Source organism: Oryx dammah, unplaced genomic scaffold (assembly GCF_014754425.2).
Source record: "Oryx dammah isolate SB20612 unplaced genomic scaffold, SCBI_Odam_1.1 HiC_scaffold_2, whole genome shotgun sequence".
NCBI lineage: Eukaryota > Metazoa > Chordata > Mammalia > Artiodactyla > Bovidae > Oryx > Oryx dammah.
This window is the reverse complement of record NW_024070186.1, coordinates 10,760,061-10,779,749: the sequence shown is the minus strand read 5'-3', so window position 1 is coordinate 10,779,749 and position 19,689 is coordinate 10,760,061. Positions and strand designations below refer to the sequence as shown.

Below are 19,689 nucleotides of genomic sequence, written 5' to 3'. Positions count from 1 at the left end.
TTGGAATGGCCCTGGCAGACGCAGGGGAGCAACGAACAGGGTCAGGGACCCGAGCCGTCACTTCTGCTTCCTTCTTCTTAGCAGGTGGACACGTGCGGTCTTGCGTATTTGTAAATGAAGAGTCTATGCTTTCTGCACACATTCTGTTACTGGTGCAGCCAAAACTAAGCTTGGCTGTCAGATGATAGTTTCCCTGTGTGTGAATCAGGTGGAAGCTTTTCATAAAACCATCAACGGCATATAGATTGTTTCCATTTTACAGCCAGCTCTTTCTTCACAAGAATTTGTGGAAATACGGTTTTTATTGGTGACACGGTACCATGCAGCTGGAAAGAATCACTCTGTGATCAGCAACACTGCACAGATGATGCTCTCCTCAGGTCAGATAAGCAGCAGAGCCCGGGAAGCAAGTCAGAAATCTGCAGGGACATTCCCAGAGCAGTGGCGAGAGTGGGTGGTGGCATCTTTCTCCCCTGAAGACGGATGTGTGAAGAGGCTGTGGAGGGGGCGTTTCTCCTGAAAGCTTGCTGGTCGCTTTTATCTCTGTTCTGTTTTACTTTTGGCAAATTACCTAATGTGTGTTTACTTTTGGGGTGTTGGTCTTTTTTGTGTTAATTTCTTAAGAAGACATTAACCTCCTAAAGTGAGTTCTTCCCCCTCAACAACATGAAAAGTCTTGGGAGACGTGTGTAGCTGTTCCCCATTAATCAGCCCATCTCCACAGGCAGTAGATATGCTTGGACCGGAACCTACATGCAGGACTTCCAGCAGTTGTGCGGGGCGGGGATGTGACTGGGGTACAGTTGGGGAGGGGCAGAGAGACCATGCACACTGTCCCTGGGCCCTGACCCGTCGTTTCCCCATGATCGAATGGCACAGATCAGGAAGAGGGGGGCTGTCCTGGGCCGCAGCTTTTTGTGGCATTCCTGAGCGTCGTTCCCTGCCCGTGCTGTGGGACCTGCATGCCCTCTGTGCTTGCTGGACAGCTGCAGGGGACCCGCAGCACCCCTGTGGGAAGCCTCGCCCCCAGGAAGCACCATCAGCACATCCATGGTGTCCGCCTTGGCATTGAGGTACATTTTCTGACCCGGGTTGTGACTTGTGGGTCGGGAGGAGCCACTTGTGGGTCGACACAGGAGCTGCTTTCGGGGCTTCACATGGTCGGCTGTGCGTGGTCAGGGCTGTCCACAGAGAACCATGTCTCCTTTTGGGACAGTATTGAAGGGTTTGGAGTTAGTTTTGCTGTAAATGCCACTTTTAGAATCATACACAAACAAGATGTAAGGTGTTTGTACACTGATTCTGTATCCTCTTAAGAAAGAAAGAAAGTCACTCAGTCGTGTCTGACTCTTTGTGACCCCGTGGACTGTAGCCTACCAGGCTCCTCCGTCCATGGGATTTTCCAGGCAAGAGTACTGGAGTGGGTTGCCATTTCCTTCTCTAGGAGATCTTCCCTACTCAGGGATTGAACCCACATCTCTCACATGGTAGCCAGACGCTTTACTGTCTGAGCCACCAGGGAAGTCCTCTTAACTTTGCTGCTTTTGAAGCTGAAACTCCAATACTTTGGCCACCTGATGCGAAGAGCTGACTCATTTGAAAAGACCCTGATGCTGGGAAAGACTGAAAGCAGGAGAAGGGGACGACAGAGGACAAGATGGTTGGATGGCATCACTGATTCAATGGATGAATTGAATCATTGAATTCAATGATTCAATGGCATCACTGAGTCCACCCATGCAGTCACCCATCCCTGGGTGGACTCCGGGAGTTGTTGATGTTGGAGTTGGAGGCCTGGCGTGCTGTGGTTCATGGGGTCGCAAAGAGTCAGACACGACTGAGTAAACTGAACTTTGCTGAAATCACTAAAAAGATCTAGTGGTAGTTTGTAGACTCCCTGGGATGTGGATGTACATTGTTGAGGTCTGCACGTGAACGGGGCTTATCACCTCCTTTCAGCGGGATACCCTTTTTTCCTTCCTTGCCAGCTTTCCCGCCAGACCCCCATGGGTGAGGACAGTGGTCCCTGAGGGCTGTCTGTCCTTCGCCTGTGGGTGTGCTGCAAGCTGGGCGTCTCTGGGTGCCTCAGGGTGAGGTGTTCCCTTCCAGCCCCATGTTGTTGAGGGCATTTTACATGAAAGGGTGTTGGGTTTTGTTAAGTTCCCTTTCTGCATCCACAGAGGTGGTCACGTGTCGACTTGTTGGCTGAACCAGCCTTGCACTTGGTGGTTTTAGTTGGTTTCTCTGGACTGGACTGCTGAAGACATGCTGCATAACAGGCATCTTTTAGTATCTGTCTCCACGTTGTAGCGTGGCTTAGGCTTTCCCTCCCTTGTGGGCTTCCCTGTCCTCCACATTCTGCTTCTTCATCACCTGCTGGTGTGGAGGTGCTCCCTAATTGGAGCTGCTGTGAACACGCTATACAAATCTCTCTTTGGAGATATACCCACAAGTGGAATTGCAGGACCGTATGGTAAATACACGTTTAATATTCTGAAGAACCACCATACTATTTTCAATGGTGGGAATGTAAAATGGTGCTGCCTCTGATAGTGTGGAGTAGTTCCATTTCTCACCATCCTTGTCCTCGCCAACACTTGTTAGGTTATGGGGTTGAGTTTTTGGTTCGATAGTTGTCATCTAAATGGGTGGGAGGTGGTTATTTCATTGTGGCTTTGATTTGCATTTCTCTGTCGTGGAGTGATGTTGAGCATCTTTTCCTATGCTTGTTCAAGAACTTGCCTGCCTTTTAATTGAGTTGTATGTGGTTTTGTTGTTGAATGTAGAAGGAACTACTACAGCTCTGGACACTTAAGCCCTTATCAGCTAGATGACTTAAAAATGTTCTGATTCCCTAGGTTGCCTTTTTCACCCTATTGATTGTGTCCTTTGGGGGCACAGACTCTTCACAATATGAACTGAAAGACATTTAGGTTAGAGTAGTGCTTTTTCTGAAAACTTAAGTGCATTCAGCTGGCTGAACAGTCTGGCAGCTGGCCAGCACCAACTGGACTGGGCTGGGCTAGGCCAGGATGGGATGCAACACAATTACAAACTATAGAACACAGCTGTGGGGACGTGCACTCACCACACCAGCATCACATGCAGGCCCCTCAGACACTCATGGTGAAGCAGCAACTACAGGAAGTGGCGGTATCTGTCTTTGGGGCATGGTGCCATGGAAGCCCCTCAGAGGGTTCCTTGCCTCACACCCACCACCAGAAGCACACTTCTGCCAGACAGCAAGTGGCAGCCACTGCCTTGGTCAGTCACTCAGCACCATCTGCACCCTCTGTGGGCTATTTTATCAGTTACAAAAATTTTAGCCAGTTCCTATCTTAAAGCTTACTATAAATAGTGTCCTGCCTATCTTTTGTTCAGTCAAGTATCAATTGAGACTTAACCATAAAATCTGGAAAGAAGCTAAATGGCTAGAAGTAAACTGGGCAGAGAGAAGAGAAGGCCCTTTGCCTGCACAAGAGTCGGAGCATCTGGTGAAGTGAGTGAGAACCCGAGGGTCGGCGTCTGAGGCTACCATAGAGGCGCAGGCCCCCAGGGGAGGGTGCGGAGCAGGACTTGGGGGAGGGCACAGGCCACGAGGCTGGCAAGGACAAGGCTGCCCGGGACACACACCACTGGGAAGGAGGCTGGTGGGATGCACGCTCACCACCCGGCTCGAGACGGCACCGCAGGTGCTACCCAGGTCCTAACGGGAGTCAGGGTTTCTCGCCAAGAGGCCACTGTTTGGAAAGAAGACTTGAAACGTTAAAAGATGATTAAAGAACCTACTCAGGCTGGCGGCTGAAGGGGAGGCTTGCTTCAGGCTCCCCTTCAAGTAACTGGAAAAAAGCAGGGCCCAGGGCGGGTGGCTCAGACATGGGGCTCTGCTGCTGCTGCTGCTAACTCGCTTCAGTCGTGTCTGACTCTGTGCGACCCCATAGCTGGCAGTGCCTATTACTCCAAACAGCGTCCGAAGGCTGTTCATATGTAAAAGCTACATCGTGATGACTGAGGTTGAAGTTGGTCATTTATCCATGAATCTACATATTTCATTGGCATCTTGAAAGACACTGAAAGCGGTGAGACGATGTCATCAGCTCTAAGTCGTCAGAGGCAGATGTCAATAACCGTGCAAACTAACAGGATATAAACCATGTTTTTATTTTAAAAAACTTCAGCATTACGGATGAATTCAACTTCCTTTAAAACCAATCAATTTCCTGTTAATGACAAAACAACAGGCAAAAGAGCAGACACGTCACTCTTCAGAGAAGCTGTGCAGTTTACAGAATTTAGACAGACCCGCTCTCTCATCAGCCAGTGAACAAAATAAAGTTGCTTTGGTAAATTCCATCAAGAAAAAAATATCTTTCCCCCAAAGCACACCAATAAATATTTATATTAAAATCCACAGTTATTTTAATCAGATACAACAGAAGAAAAATTCATTTTTACATTAATGTTTGTAGATAAGAAAAGTATTATTCACGTGCACAATCCAACCCCCCTCTGGCTTGCATTCGGTTGTGAGGAATGAGGGGTATGAGGGGCCGTTCTGCCGGCTGTGCATCACGTGTGTCCCCAAGGGGGTCACAGGCACTTAGCATCACAGCACACCGGCACAGGCTCCCCGAGCTGGAGGCTGTCCCACCTGCCCCCCACCCCGAGCACTCTGCCCAGAACCTCAAACACACAAGTCCCTTCCCTGCACCTCATCACAGGATTAGCCCAAGATGAGCCCGAAACTCCTGCTTCAGATAGCTCATCTCAGTCACAGCAAGTGTCTCTAGGGAGAAGGCCTCCAGTCAATGAGCTGAACTGTTTACCTGAGGAAACACGGTTTTCAACTCCGCTATTAACCACTTCAAGGTTCTAACACAAACAGGATTTTACCACCACTCACATGTCCCCCTTTCAAGGCTCGGTGAAGTAAACTTGTCTATTAGAAAGAGAAGGACATCGGTGATTTTGACAGACGCTACACAGATGACAGACACAGATGGTTAGGTGACATGTCGATTGTGGCTAGACGGCTGGTAGTTAGATGACAGAGTGTGCACAGACTGATCGACCGAGAAATGGCAGGTGACAGGCAGACACTCTGTCACCCCCTTCACCCCTTGGAGTCCACAGAAACGCTAAAGGACACCCCTTGTGTGGAACAGCACAGAACTGCTCACTGAATACCTTGAAGACAGTGGCTTTCACAAGAGAGGAATGCACCGGGTAAGTGGAGGTTTTTCTTTTTAACCAATACCCCCTACACCTGTTCTGACCTCAGAGACACGTGGTCCTCCTGTGGGTTGGGTCTGTCTTGCTAAGGACATGTGTGCTGCGTACCTGACCTGGGGCCCACCTGTCAAGGAGACAACGAGCAAGTTCAGAGACACAAGAGATGTTCAGTGACGCTCCTGAACCAGCCACAACACACAGCTTCTCAGGGTCCAACAGTCTCATTTGGAAAAAACAAAACCCTGGGTGTTACAGAAAAGAGGCACTTTCAGCATTTTACCTACAATTTCAACTCTTAACAAGCAAGTTAATATTTTCCAAACAAATTTAAGTGTCAAGTTATTAAAACTGATCCATGCTTTATAGCATTCTTTAGTCTGCAATCAAAATAAGAGAACAAACTTTAGAAGAAAAGAAACATCAGTATTTAAAACTTCAGGAACCTCAAGATGGGAACACTGTCACCATCTAATATGCTTGTGGGAGGTGAAGCTGTGTTTGCAGTGTATTTCTGGGGATCAGATACAGCCTTCACTTCTCCAGCGTTTAATTTGCTTGCATATTTTACGGTTTAATACAAACGAGCTAGCACAATGTGACTGATGTGACCTTTGGAAGATTCACGTTACACCTGGATTGCAGGTTTCTGACAACAGAAAAGAAGTGTGTGGCCGCTACATTCTTGTGTCATAGAGTACAGGTGTGTGCTACATGCAGAGACAGGGATCAAGTCGCAGAACACAGAACCGCAACTCAGGACACAGAAAGACAGTTTTCTGGCAAAAAGCAAATCCCCACCGTGGTGAACTTCCCATCTAAGGTCAGCGGCACACGGATGACAGGTGGACCCTGTGCGTGTCCACTGAGAACTCACAGGACGCCTGGAATTTCCTCACTTGGCATTTGAAGAGGAAAGCCAAATGAAACAGCACAGAGCAGATCCTCTGTGATTTTCATCTGGGAAAGACCAGACGGGACACTATACTAATAAACACCACGATACCGCAGACTCTAGGAATGCGAAGGAGATGAGATTCAAAGGTGCACGATCAGGCAGATTTTGGTGTGAGGACATGTGGGGGCTGGGCGGTCACTCCAGCTCCTCCCAGTCATCCGTCAGGTGGCCTCTGCTCTGCCGGCGGATGCTGACCAGCTTTCCGGCCGACCTGAGGCTCCAGCGCGAGCTGCTCCCTGCGACGGCCAGGCTGGTGTACTTGGTGGAGCCCTTGGTGTCCTCCGGCCAGCCCGGCCGAGACTCACGGTCACTCGCAGGGCCGCCCGAGTCTGCTGCCACATCTTCCAGGGCAAGTTTCGGAGGTTCCCAACCTTCAATCTCATCTGGTTTCTTAGACTGTATGTTCTGTTTCAAAACCAAATTGTCCCAAAATCCAGACTTCTTCTCTGTCTTCAACTCTTCTTTTAATCGTAAGTTAGTGCTACAGGAGATGAAAGAGTTAAGTGTTGGTGATCAGTCATCCTAGGATGTCAAGCTGTATTTATTTTATAAATAAACTCAGATAGATATGTAAAACCTGAATATTAATGTGGAAAAATCAGTCAGTACATGTGATTAACAAAATTTGTGAATGCCATATTTAAGTACCACCACTTGGCAAAAACTCAAGCAAAGTCAGCCTCAGGTAGAAGACAGAAAAGCAAGCTGTCTCAAGGCACATAGAAGGCCGAGCTTGTCTCTGAAGATATGTGAGAAAAGAAGCCCCAGATCCCAGATTCAGAAACAGAGATTATTCCCTGTACCAAGTCGGTTTGCCACAGGCTTATTCAGCTGCAGCCTCAGATGTTCCGAGCTCAGAGCACTGTGTGCCCTGAGGAAAATGTAGCCAACTGGAAGTGGGTCCCCACAAACGACACAGCACCCTGGCCGTGGGTCCCCTGGCCTGGCTGCAGAGAGCATCCCCAGAACATAGGCCCAACCTTCCAAGTCCTGTTTAACTGGACTGAGGGGCAGAACACACACAGGTTCAAGGCCCCCAGGAGATGCTGGCCTGTTAGCTGCCACCCAGACAGCCCAGAGGACTGACTGACACCGTCCTCAAAGAGGGGGTGGGGAGGTCACGACCACGTGGTCAGAGGAGGGGGAGGACTGCATGGCTCTGATGGGTCCTGAGCGCTGCCAAGGTGCCCTGTCCACAGAGGAGAAGCCTCTCTATGGTCAGATTCCACAGGATTCACCTGCTGTTGGCAACACCATTTATATTTTCAAATTTAAATTTATATTTTCATCTTTAAGTACATTTTTTTTGTTGGCCATGTCACATGGCTTGTGAGATGTTAGTTCACCCTCCAGGGATCAAACCCAGGCCCACAGCAGTGAAAGCACCAAGTTTTAACCACTGGACTACCAGGGAATTCCCTAAATATATATTTTTTAAATTCAAAATATTTAACTAGCAGCATTGTCAGCACGTAAGTACAGTTTACAGGCAATCTTTGCATTTTTAACTGGGTTTTTCCTTGATTCTCTAGAACAACTGCTACCTGTCCACCTAAAACATGTGGCTACCATCTGCTTTAAGGTTTGTAAGTTCAGTTTACAGCTGGAAGTTCAAGAGCTGGTCTGAGAAACTTAAAAAAATTTTTTCCATTTTTCCATAGTCTTTCAAAGTGCTTATACTTAGAACAACTCATTTCCATCTCCTCACAGGGGAGGAAGCCCCTCTTGTCCCCTCTCATGGCCCTGCCCTCTGTCTCTGGAATGCCTGCTCCCCTGACAGCGGCTACTCACGCTCTGGACTTGGGGGATTTTCGCCCTTCCAGCAGCTGCTGCTCGTCATCCTTGTTAAATAGAGAAGTCACTTCTTTCCAGCCTCGGAAACTCGCTCCTGGAACCTAATGAGAGGTTAAGAGGAGATCAGACCTGATGCAGTGCATACTCGGGTCACAGTCGAGTCACCCAGTGGTCGTAACACTGACACTTCAGCGGAGAAGCTGGTCCGCACTGCCTCATCTGTGTCTGCACAGGGAGCTCTCCCGTTAGCTGCGGGCAGTCTCCATGTGGCTGCAGACAGTCACCGCGTTTAGTGACTTCAGCCAAACCATGTCAGGTTGAAGGGGCTCCCAGCCGAGGGTGGAGGGGTGCTGAGGGGTAGGGAGGCTGCACCACCACACATTTTGTAGATTCTTAGAAATGATTTTGTTACTTTTTCATTTCTGAAATCAGGATATAATTAACGCCTGGCACCTTAGATTCAAAGAAATAGAGTAATAAGGGATGGAGAAAAGGAAGTGCATCTGCAGGGCTCTCCTGTCAAATGCCTTTTCCTGGAGTCACTCTGATGGCTCTGGAGCCTGAAATCACAAAACAGCAGGCAAATGTGATACCACCTAGTTCAGTGGCTCAGTTGTATCTGACTCTTGGAGACCCCATGGAATGCAGCACACCAGGCCTCCCTGTCCATCACCAACTCCAGAGTTCACCCAAACTCATGTCCATCGAGTCGGTGATGACATCCAGCCATCTCATCCTCTGTTGTCCCCTTCTCCTCCTGCCCCCAATCCCTCCCAGCATCAGGGTCTTTTCAAGTGAGTCAGTTCTTTGCATCAGGTGGCCAAAGTATTGGAGTTTCAGCTTCCACATCAGTCCTACTGATGAACACCCAGGACTGATCTCCATTAGGATGGACTGGTTGGATCTCCTTGCAGTCCAAGGGACTCTCAAGAGTCTTCTCCAGCACCACAGTTCAAAAGCATCAGTTCTTCTGTGCTCAGCTTTCTTTATAGTCCAACTCTCACATCCATACATGACCACTGGAAAAACCACAGCCTTGACTAGATGGACCTTAGTTGGCAAAGTAATGTCCGTGCTTTTTAATATGCTGTCTAGCTTGGTCATAACTTTTCTTCCAAGGAGTAAACTTCTTTTAATTTCATGGCACCTAAGGGAGCTAATAAAACTTCAATAACTGACCTTAAAGAAATGTGGTACCTATGAACTATCAGAGAATTCAAAATAACCCTACTGAAGTTTAGTGAACCACAACAACACAAAGATAACTAAATGAAATTAGGAAAACAACACATGGAACAAACAAATAGGAACCATAAAGAAAAAATCTTAAAAACATAATCACAAAACAAAAATTTTAATAGAGAGGGTCAAAACTAGCCTTGACAATGCACAGACACAAAGACATCTGAAATTATCCAGTAAGAGAAGAAGGAAAAACAGAGAAAGAATGAAGACAGTCACAGGGACTTGTGGAGCACAATCGGGAGAAACAGTATCTACACTGCTGGAATTACAGAATAAAAGAGAAAGGGACAGAAAGTATACTTAAAACAATAAGGGCTGAAAATGTCTCAAACCTGGGGGGAGAAATGGATATCCAGATCCATGAGACCAAAGGACCCCAGATAAGTCGAACCCAAGTAGATCGACACCGAGACACATAATTAAATTGTTCAAAGACAAAAATTTTGAAAGTAGTGAGAGAGACTAGTTACATACAAAGGAACCCTTCACCCCAATATGGAGAGATTTCTCAAGAGAAACTCGTCAGGCCAGGAGAGGATGAGATGATATACTACTACTACTACTAAGTCACTTCAGTTGTGTCCAACTCTGTGTGACCCCATAGATGGCAGCCCACCAGGCTCCCCCGTCCCTGGGATTCTCCAGGCAAGAACACTGGACTGGGTTGCCATTTCCTTCTCCAATGCTTGAAAGTGAAAAGTGAAAGGGAAGTTGCTCAGTTGTGTCCGACTCTTCACGACCCCATGGACTGCAGCCTGCCAGGCTCCTTGGCCCATGGGATTTTCCAGGCAAGAGTACTGGAGTGGGGTGCCGTTTTTAAACTACTAAACATTTTCTTAATTTACTTACTGAATTATAATTACCATAGGATATTATAACAAAAGAAAAAAACCCTATCAACCAAGATTTCTATATCAGCAAAACTGTTCTTCAGAAATGAGGGGAGATAAAGACTCTCCTAAGCAAACAAAAGTGGAGGGAGTTTGTCAGCACTAGACCTGCCTAACAAAAAATGCTTAAAGGAGTTCTGTGAGTGAAAATAAACAAGAAGCTAGAGTAAAACTCACTAGTACAGGCAAATTTATACTCAAGAGTGTAATACAGTAATAGTGGTGCACAAATCACTTATAATTCTAATTTAAAAGTAGGAAAAAAGTACTAAAAATAATTCCAACTACAGTAATCTGTCCTTGGATACACAAAAATATATGTAAACTGTAATGGGTTAACAAGACCCAACTATAGGCTTCCTACAAAGAGACTCACTTTAGCTTTAAAGACACACATAGCCTGAGTGAATGGATGTAAAACTAACTTCAAGCAAATGGTGACCCAAAAACAGCAGGGATGGCTATACTTATGTAACACAAAACAGACTTTAAAAATGGTGAAGAGGGACAAAGAAGGTCACTATATAATGATAAAGGGGTCAGTTCTATCAAGAAGATCCAGTTATTAAATATTTATGCACCCAACACTGGAACACATAAATGTATAAAGCAGAAATTAACAGAATTCCCTGGTGGTCCAGTGGTTAGGACCTAGCCTTTTCACTGCTGAGGGCCTGGGTATGATTCCTCGTTGGGGAACTAAGATCCCACAAACTGCATGGTGCAGCCAAAACAACTACTACTAACAGCTAAAAAGAGAAACTGCAGTACAATAATAGCTAGGGAATTTAATACCACACTCTCAACAATGGATACAGATCAGACAGAGAATCAATATGGAAACAGTCTGAACAACATTACAGATGAAATGAACCTCACAAACACATACAGAATATTCTATAACGTGACTGCAAAATACACATTCTTTTAAGCACACATGGAACCTTTTCTGTGATAGACTATATATTAGGCCACAAAACAAGTCTGAGCAAATTTAGGAGACTGTAAGCATAGTATCTTTTTTGACTGCAACATATACCATCAGAGGAGGAAAAGTGGAAACTGCATGAATACATGCAAACTAAACAATACTCTCCTGAACAACATCAAAGAGGAAATAAAACTGTATCTTGAGACAGACAAAAAACAAATAAAAAAAAACACAACATACTAAAACTTACAGGATGCAACAAAAGCAGTTCTAAGAAAGAAGTTCAGAAGACAAAATAATGATCCTGAATAACATAATTCTATGCCTTAAGCGATGAGAAAAAGAACAAACTGAGCGCAAAGTTAGTAAAATAGTGACAAAGAGGAGAAATAGAGAACAAGGAAATGACAGAAAAGATTTATAAAAGAGTTGGTTCTTTGAAAACATAAAATTGAGAAACCTTTAGCTAGACTCACCAAGGAAAACAAAGAACCAACTCAACAAAATTCTAAAAGAAAGAAACATTACAATTGATACCATGTAAATATAAGGATCATTAGAAGTTACTGTGAGATTACAATTGATTATCACCCTGCTCCCCAGATGGGGGCTCTGCATTCATCTGGCTGACCCTTTTAATCTGTTAGGATGACACTCAGCAGTAAACTCTACAGAAACTCCTTAGACTAAGTAGAGAAACAGCTAAGGCTTCACATGACTTGCTCTGAAAACTATGTACTGTACAATGGTCTGCTGTGGACCTGCTCCTCAGTGGAAATGCACAGATCAAAGTGACTCACCAGCAGAGCACAAGAAGACAGGCAGTTGTTGTAGAGTGTGTGATGCTACAACTGCGTTTGCTAATAGTAACAAACACATGTAGTAGTCCTGAAATGTGAAAAATGTTCCTGATCCACCAATTAAACTTTGAGTTCTTGGTTTGTTTGGTCACTTGTGCAACAATGTTTGTATCTTTTCAATACGCAAATCAGTTGACAGTCAACTCAATTATTCATGCTATTAGAAGAGAAGAGAGAGGTTCCTGATTCAAAGCCAAGTGCATCTTTGTGCCAAAAGCATGAGCAGTAAAATGCACTGTGGAATCCTGAGGGGGTGGCCTGAACGTCTGTCAGCTGAGGCCTCTTTAGGCAGGCAGAAGGGGCTGTGGGGACTAACCCAAGCCCACCAGCTAGACGCCAACGTGCTACCAGCTCTCTGTGCATATCTGGGGACTCACACGCTCACTTTTGGTACATGTGACATCTGTGTACATGTGTGCATATTGACATGTCCTGTGTTCATACATTATATGCAGACAGGACCTCTGGAGGGAGGAGCAAGAGCTGTGAACTGGAGAACTGGGTGGCAGGCAGAGATGAGACCCACCACATCCCCTGCAGTCCATTTTCAGTCTTAGATCACGTGTCCCTGCCGGAAGGAGCAGGAAACAGGGCATCCTGGAGTGGTGGACTGGCCATGGGAGGAGGCGGCCCCAGGAAACTAAATGACAGATGGTGGGCAGAAAGAGCATGAGGTGTTGCCAGGCAGATACTGAGTTTTCTGGGAGGAGGAGAACAGGGAAAATCACCAGACAGAAACTGATGCAGGGCAGAGCTAAGACACTCAAGATATAAATGCAGTTAAGAGGAGTTTCGTGAGGAAAATCAATAAAAGGCAGATGCGCAGTGGCCACGAGAAGCAGCCCCCAGTTCAGAACAAAGCTCCCCACTGTGGGAACCACAGCTCTCAGCCACTGGAGGACAGTGCCCGCCTGGACAATGCAGAGAGGGACATGTCCAGCAATGCAGCCTCAGATGTTAGCAGATGTCTGACCTGCAACAGAGGCTGTGACGAGTGGCGTCTTCCAGGGTCTGAGGGCAGGCAAGTGTGTACCCAGAAATCTAACAAGTCTAATAAAATACACCTCACCCTGCCCCCTGGGAAACATCTCTCTGATGCAAGGGAAAAGCCTGCTCTGAATAGCACCCTCCTCTGAAACACAGTAGCAAAGAGCAAACAGTTCACATGCACCGGGCTCAGTCTCTAGGGAGACCACTTTCCACAGGGTCCCACTGCAACGTGAGACAGGCACTGAGCTTGCAAACCTGCTCGCAGGTATCTTGAGAAAGAGCTTCAACATTAACAGTGGTAACTTCTGAGAGAATTCATGGTGGGGAGGGGAGAAATGGGTACTCTTCTTTTAATTATAAACTTCACAGTTCTTCCTGAATTTGAAAAACAAAAAGACAAGCTACTTTGCTAGCAAAGATTGCAATGTATAATGATAAAAAACTAATGTCTTCAATATAAAGAGTTTTATAGAACAATTAAAAAAAAAATCAAACGACCTAGTGGGAAAATGGGCAAAACAAAACAGAACCTTTTGACTTGGGAAGGCTCTCCGAGTATGTGGGAGAAGCCAGTCATGTGACTAGGTCTTCAGCCCGGGTGTCTCAGGAGGAGACCCTGTCAGGCGAGCCTTCTGGTTCTGGACCAGAGAGAAGGGTGGGCTCTGGGCCTGAAAGGACTTGGATCTTCTGTCACAGACAGCACCCAGCAGCTCTGCACGCCCTGCTGCCTAGGACACTGTCTGCTCGGTAACATGCCCTTTTTTCCTTTGGTTTTCTTTCTCTTGTTTAGCAGTCAGGGTGCAGTCAGGAAGTGTTATTAAGAGTCTTGAAGCTGGTAAAAAGTCCCCAACAGATCTATTTACCACATGAGGTGTGAACTGAGATTTCCAGAAGGAACAGGGTAGCAGCAGGCACTGTCCCCAGAGAGGTGGGTGGGTCTCTGCACCTGCTTGGGCACCACCTTGTCAGCACCCAGCACCTCAGGGGGGAGAAGGCCAGTGCTTGGCTGCCCCGTGAGCACTCAGCCGCCTGCACGCTCGGTTCCCTGTGAGCATTCAGCCCTCTACACTCCCGGTTCCTCGGGAGCACTTGGCTGTCTACACTCCCAGTCTCCCACAAGCACTCGGTCCTCTATATTCCCAGTTCACTGCAAGCACTGCCCACCTACACTCCAGGTCCCCAACTTCTTCGTGCTTCACTGTCTCAGGAAGTGAACACAGAGATCTTGGTGCATTTAGAATCGAACACACCAGAAGCTATTCAGAGACAGTGATGAGACGTAAAACAAAACAACTTGTCCTCTGCTTTGCACATTGGGGAACCAAACTAATACATTAATTCAGAGTTTTTAAACTGCATTAAAAAACTTCCACTTTATGTCCTTTTAAGAGCGATTTGAAAACTAAGTGGCTAACTGTAGTGGTAATTAATTGTGGCAGTTACTTATTCAGAGTAGGATTATAGCGGGGAAAAGCAAATTTTTCCTTTCCACACCAAATTTTTTAACAAACTGTTTAGCCGAAATAAAAATTAACCTTAAATGATGACTTAATTTATGTAACTAGTATAAATTACAACCTTCACATAATCTTGTAGGCCTGATGAAAACAAACATCATTTATACATGTGGCATACTTATGGAACTGAAAATCAGAACCTCTACACACTGCCCACTACAACCTTCCTCAATGCAAATGGGGTAGCAGGTCTGCCAAGTGCTGGAAAGGACCCATCCAGCAGGAGGGTTAACTGTCCATGTGAATGCACATTGGCCTCTGAATGCTTGATGGCTTTAATAACAGGTAAACTCTGGGGCCAGAGGGCCTGCCAAAGGGAGAAACGTTGGTCTTTGGCTCATCGAAAGCAATGGTCTAAATGGATGTCTCTCCCTAGAATTCCCCTGCTGAAATCCTAACCCGGGACGTGATGGTATGTGGGGGTGCGGGGGGTTGATCAGCCCTGCAGGTGGAGCCTGGCGATGGGATGGGATGCAGCCCAGCAGGAAGTGTCCTGCTGGTCTCACCAGAGCCCTTTGAACCCCTGTCCCTGGTGTTATGTTACAGCAGCCTGATCCCATGAACACAAAGGTGCCACAAAGAAACTAGAAAAAGCAATCCTGATGAAGAAACACAGGCCTTCACTTTGCCAACCAAAATCCAAAATATGTGGGTTTTTTGCTAGAAATATTTTAGACAGATGAACTTAACCTGTTGCGAGAAGCCAAAGGAAAATTCCATCTGCTCCCCCTACTTCCTGCAGCTTCTGAATACCCTCTGCAGTCACAGCAATGGGAATAAAAAGCTGACAAAACCCAACATTATCAGATAACCAATACATCAACGAGGCTTAGGTAGAGAGAGCAAAAACAGCTCTTCTCAGAGCCCAGACTTCATGCGGTGCAGTGTATGCCCTCCGGGGGGCAGCCCTAGAAGGAAGTGGCTGCCAGGGAGCAGTACAGCCAGGTGGGCCCTGGGCCCGAGGGCACCTGGGGTGCTGGATCCTGCTCTCCTCCAGCTGGCCTTCCTGCTTCTTGTGAGCAGGGGGCAGTTCTGGGGCCCTGCCGAAGGGGTAGGGCTGGAGCCCCGCCTTTGCACTGGGTCCTGGGCTGTTTGCACCTCCCTCTTGAGCCAATGGCACCAACAGCACCACCACGGGCCTCTGTCCCAAGAAAAGGCCAGCTCGGCTGTGGCCTCAAAGGCAAGCCGCTGAGCTCTCACAGGCAGAAGGGGTGCCAGTGAGCCGGCGGCAGTGGGTAGAGCAGGAAGGGAAGCTGGTGGAGTGCCCACCAGGTGCCCCTCAGAACAGTCCACAATCCTACCAGAAATTTAGGTTCCATTCTCCACTCCCACAGTGAGATGACAAGCTGATCGTTAACTGTATATAACAACCATATACTCATGAGCAATACTAAAATTTTAAGTATCTGCAATGATACAACTGAAAATAGTAGTAAGAACCTAACCTAATTTGTTCTAAGTGTCAAAACAGAGGAATTCCAAATTGCATAAACAGACATATAAGACAAAACAAACATATAAAACTCAGGCCAAAGGAAGCCAGTGATTACAGGTCACGACAGTATTCTAAGTTACTACTGCAAAAATAAACTTAAAAAGATTGATGGGTATATGTAAGAGCTGGAAATAACAATCAATAAATAAAATAAACTCACATCTTAATCCCTTGTTCCCTTTGAAAGTTACTGGAGACAGAAAGATACACTCAGTAGCATCGATTCTAAATGCTGATTTTAAACAGTTGATTCCAGCAATGATAAATGAGAGTCTGACCTCGGAGCAGAGCTGCGCCCGCAATCACAGTGTGGCAGAGGGGTGTCCTCTCTCCACACAGTCAGATGATTGCCAGGAACAGCGGAATTAACACAAGACTTCTATCTCATGCACTCCCACCCCCTCCATCATCATTTTGAGAAATGAAATGCATGAACTCAAAATTAAGAAAATGTACAAAAGGCAAGCAAGCCCTGGTTGCACCTGAACTCAACCACAGCCCCCAGGCCCCTGGCTGGCTGTAGCTCAGAATCCAGTCTCCCCCAGGCTCCTGGTGAGGGGCTGGGCTTCTGCACTTCTCATCCTGAGGCTCCCCAGGAATGGGCCCCAGAGGGGGCTCCTTCCTTCCATCCAGCCCCCCTCAAGGGACAGAGGCTCACCTGGCCTGGCTCATGTAGTGGCAGCCCGAGTGCACCAGGAGACCCCAGGCTGCTGCTCACCTCTAGCAAGCTCTTGGCTCCAAGAGTGGATGCCCCTCAGAGAGAAGCCTGTCATGGCCTCTACACCCGCTCCAGAGCCTGGCTCAGAGGCCCTTCAGGAAGAGCAGGACACGAGACACAGTGAGCCTGCAGGAGCTTCTGGACCCATGGACCAGAGACCTCCCACAGGCACCCACCTTGCTGTAACAGCACAGAGGAGCTGTCCAGAGCAGGAGGTGGTAGGGACCTGAGATGCAGCCAAACTGAGCAGTGAGACTGCAGGAGACCCAGCAAAGAGAAGCCAAGGGGCGCCCCTGAGGTCAAGCCTCAGGCATGCCTCCCTCAAAGGAGCCAGTCAGAGTAGACACAGCTCCAGAGCAGTTCCCACCCCTCCCCCGACTACCACTGAAAATAACTGAGCAACAACCTGAGTAAGAAATGGGCAGAGGATCTCAGCATGTTTTCAAAGACAACATACAGCTGGCCAACAAGTATGTGAAAAGATACTCAACATCACTAGTCCTCAGGGAAATGCAAATTAAAAATCACAAGAAATCACCTCACACCTATGAGAACGGCTCTTATCAAAAAGACAAAAAATAACAAGTATTGGTAAGGATGTGAAGAGAAGGGAACCCTGTGCATGGCTGGCGGGAATGTAAATTGGTGCAGACACTATGAAAAACAGCATTGGGATTTCACAAAAAATTAAACATAGAATGACCTAGCAATTCTCCTTCTGTGTATTGATCCAAAGGAAATGAAAACACTAACTGGAAAAGATATATGTACATCATGTTCATTGCAGTGCTTTACAATAGCCAAGACATGGAAACAACCTAAATGTCCATCAACAGGTGAATGAATAAAGATAATGTGACGTGCACACACACACGGTTTATTATACAGCCATAAAAAACGAAATCTTGCTGTTTGCACCATGGATGGACCTTGGGGACATTATGTTCAGTGAAATAAGTCAGACAGATAAGGACAAATACCGTGTGATCTCACTTATATGTGGAATCAAAAACAAAGCAAAACAAAAGAGAACCCGGCACACACGGCTTCCCAGGTGGTGCTAGTGGTAAGGAACCTGCCCAACAGTGCAGGAGACTCGAGAAACGGTTAGAAATATCCCTTGGAGGGAGGACACAGCAACCCACTCCAGTACTGGAGAATCCCATGGATAGAGGAGCCTGGTGGGCTACAGTCCCCACAAAGAGTTGAAGCAACTTAGCATGTACACACAGTACTCACAGAGACAGAGCAGACCACGGCTGTCAGAGGCAGAAGAGGAAAAGGCACAAACTTCCAGTTATAAAGTATGTAAGTCATGGGCATGGTGCTGTAACGTGCAGTGTGGTGACTCAGCTAATGATACACGTGTAAGTTAGCATCACAAGAGAAAGCTTTTACCTGTGTACGGTGATGGATATTAACTAGACTTACTGTAGCGCTCATTTTGCAGTACACATATCGAATCTTTATGCTGTACACCTGAAACTAATATCCTGCTATATCCTAGTTATACCTTAGTTTTAAAAAATTTAAATAGAATAAAATGTCCATTTTCTAATGAAAAATTCTGAAGCAGCCAAAAAAGGAGGAAAGGAAGACCCATAGACCAAAAAGAAAGTGGACAAACAAACGGACTCTGAGAGCAAACCAGATGTTTGATTTGACAAAATAGCTATCATAAACACATTCACAGGACAGAAGGAAGTGCTGTTAAAGAAGCAAAAGAAGGCAGGCCAGCACTGCAGCACCCAATAAAAAAAGGGCAGAGGCAGAAGCAACCAGAGAGAACCAGGCAGAAATTCTGAGGGCAAAAAGTACAACAAACAAAATTACAAATTCACTACAGGAGCTCAAAAGTAGGTCTTAATTTGGAGAATGAAGAATTATTGAACTTGAAGCCAAAAACCAGAGAGAAAAAATGAAAAAGATGAAAAGCTTCAGAAAAATGCATCATACCATTAAGCGTATCAACATATGCAAAATAGAGTACCAGAAGAAGAGAGAAATTAGTAAAAAAAAAAAAAAATCAAAGAAATAACAGAACATTACCAAATTTATTGAAAACCAAAAATCCATACAACAGGAAGCTCAAGAAACTCCAAGTAGGATAAACAGAGACCCACAAGCATACACACTGTAGTAACAGTCAGAGCCAGCACCAATCCTGAGACCCACAAACACACAGACTGCTGTAAAGCAAAGTCAGAGTCATCATCAATCCTGAGGCTAACCACCTGGAGTCTGTCTCGGACTCAGCAGGTTCAAGGCTCAGTCCTCCTCAAGACTGTCTTTACGAAAGTCACCAGCCTCAATTCAGGGGCTCACTTAACCTGCACTTCTGATCAAAGGGATATAAATTCAGAGGGTGGGGAATGCGAAGCTTCCTGCAGTCTCCCTGTGAACTCAGAGTCAGCTTGTCTGCCTTTCTCTTTCACACACACATCAACATGTTCACCAACCATAAAGCTCTACTGAGTCTTTATTTGGTGATTGATTAATCATTGACTATGTGAAAGAACTACGTCTCTAGCCCTCTCTATTCCCTGGGGGTGACATGGCTGAAAACCCCAAACCTCTATTCTTATGCCTAGTCTTTGGTACCAGAACCAAGCCCCATCCTTATGCTAATGGAGGGGCACGGGAGTCACATCCCTGGCATAACAATGACTCCTGAACCTCAGGAATCCCAAGGGTTTAGAACCTCTGTGCTAGGGATGGGGGTTGGAGAGAAGACCAGACATCTTCTTTACCACAGCATACAAAGAGAAAGTCTTGAAAACTACAAGAGGAAAACATCTGGTCACTTACCAAGGAAGCTGCAGTCAGAGTAAGAGCTGACTCTCAGAAAACTAATGAAGGCCAGAAGGGAATAAGACAACATACTCAAAGCACTGCATGAAAACACTGAGAAACAAGAATCCTGAGCCCAACAAAGCCATCTCTCAGAAAGAAGATGAAATAAAGGCTTCCCCAAATAAGCATATCTGAAAGAATTTGTGGCTAGCAGATCTGTCTTATAAGAAACACTAAATAATGGTCTAGACTGAAGCAAGTATCTCCAA

General features: G+C 46.3%; 1 protein-coding gene across 1 annotated transcript in view; it reads right to left on the bottom strand.

Annotated features, from left to right (window-relative positions):
* Nucleotides 1-4,140: 4,140 nt before the first annotated feature.
* Nucleotides 4,141-19,689, bottom strand: part of LOC120880912 (testis development related protein) — a 42,966-nt gene continuing 27,417 nt past the window's right edge. The window contains exons 2-3 of the mRNA XM_040264332.1: nucleotides 7,979-8,082; nucleotides 4,141-6,668 (exon numbers count right to left, since the gene is read on the bottom strand). Coding sequence (XP_040120266.1) covers nucleotides 6,323-6,668; nucleotides 7,979-8,082 — 450 coding nt within the window. The 3' untranslated portion in view covers nucleotides 4,141-6,322. The remainder of the gene's footprint in view (nucleotides 6,669-7,978; nucleotides 8,083-19,689) is intronic.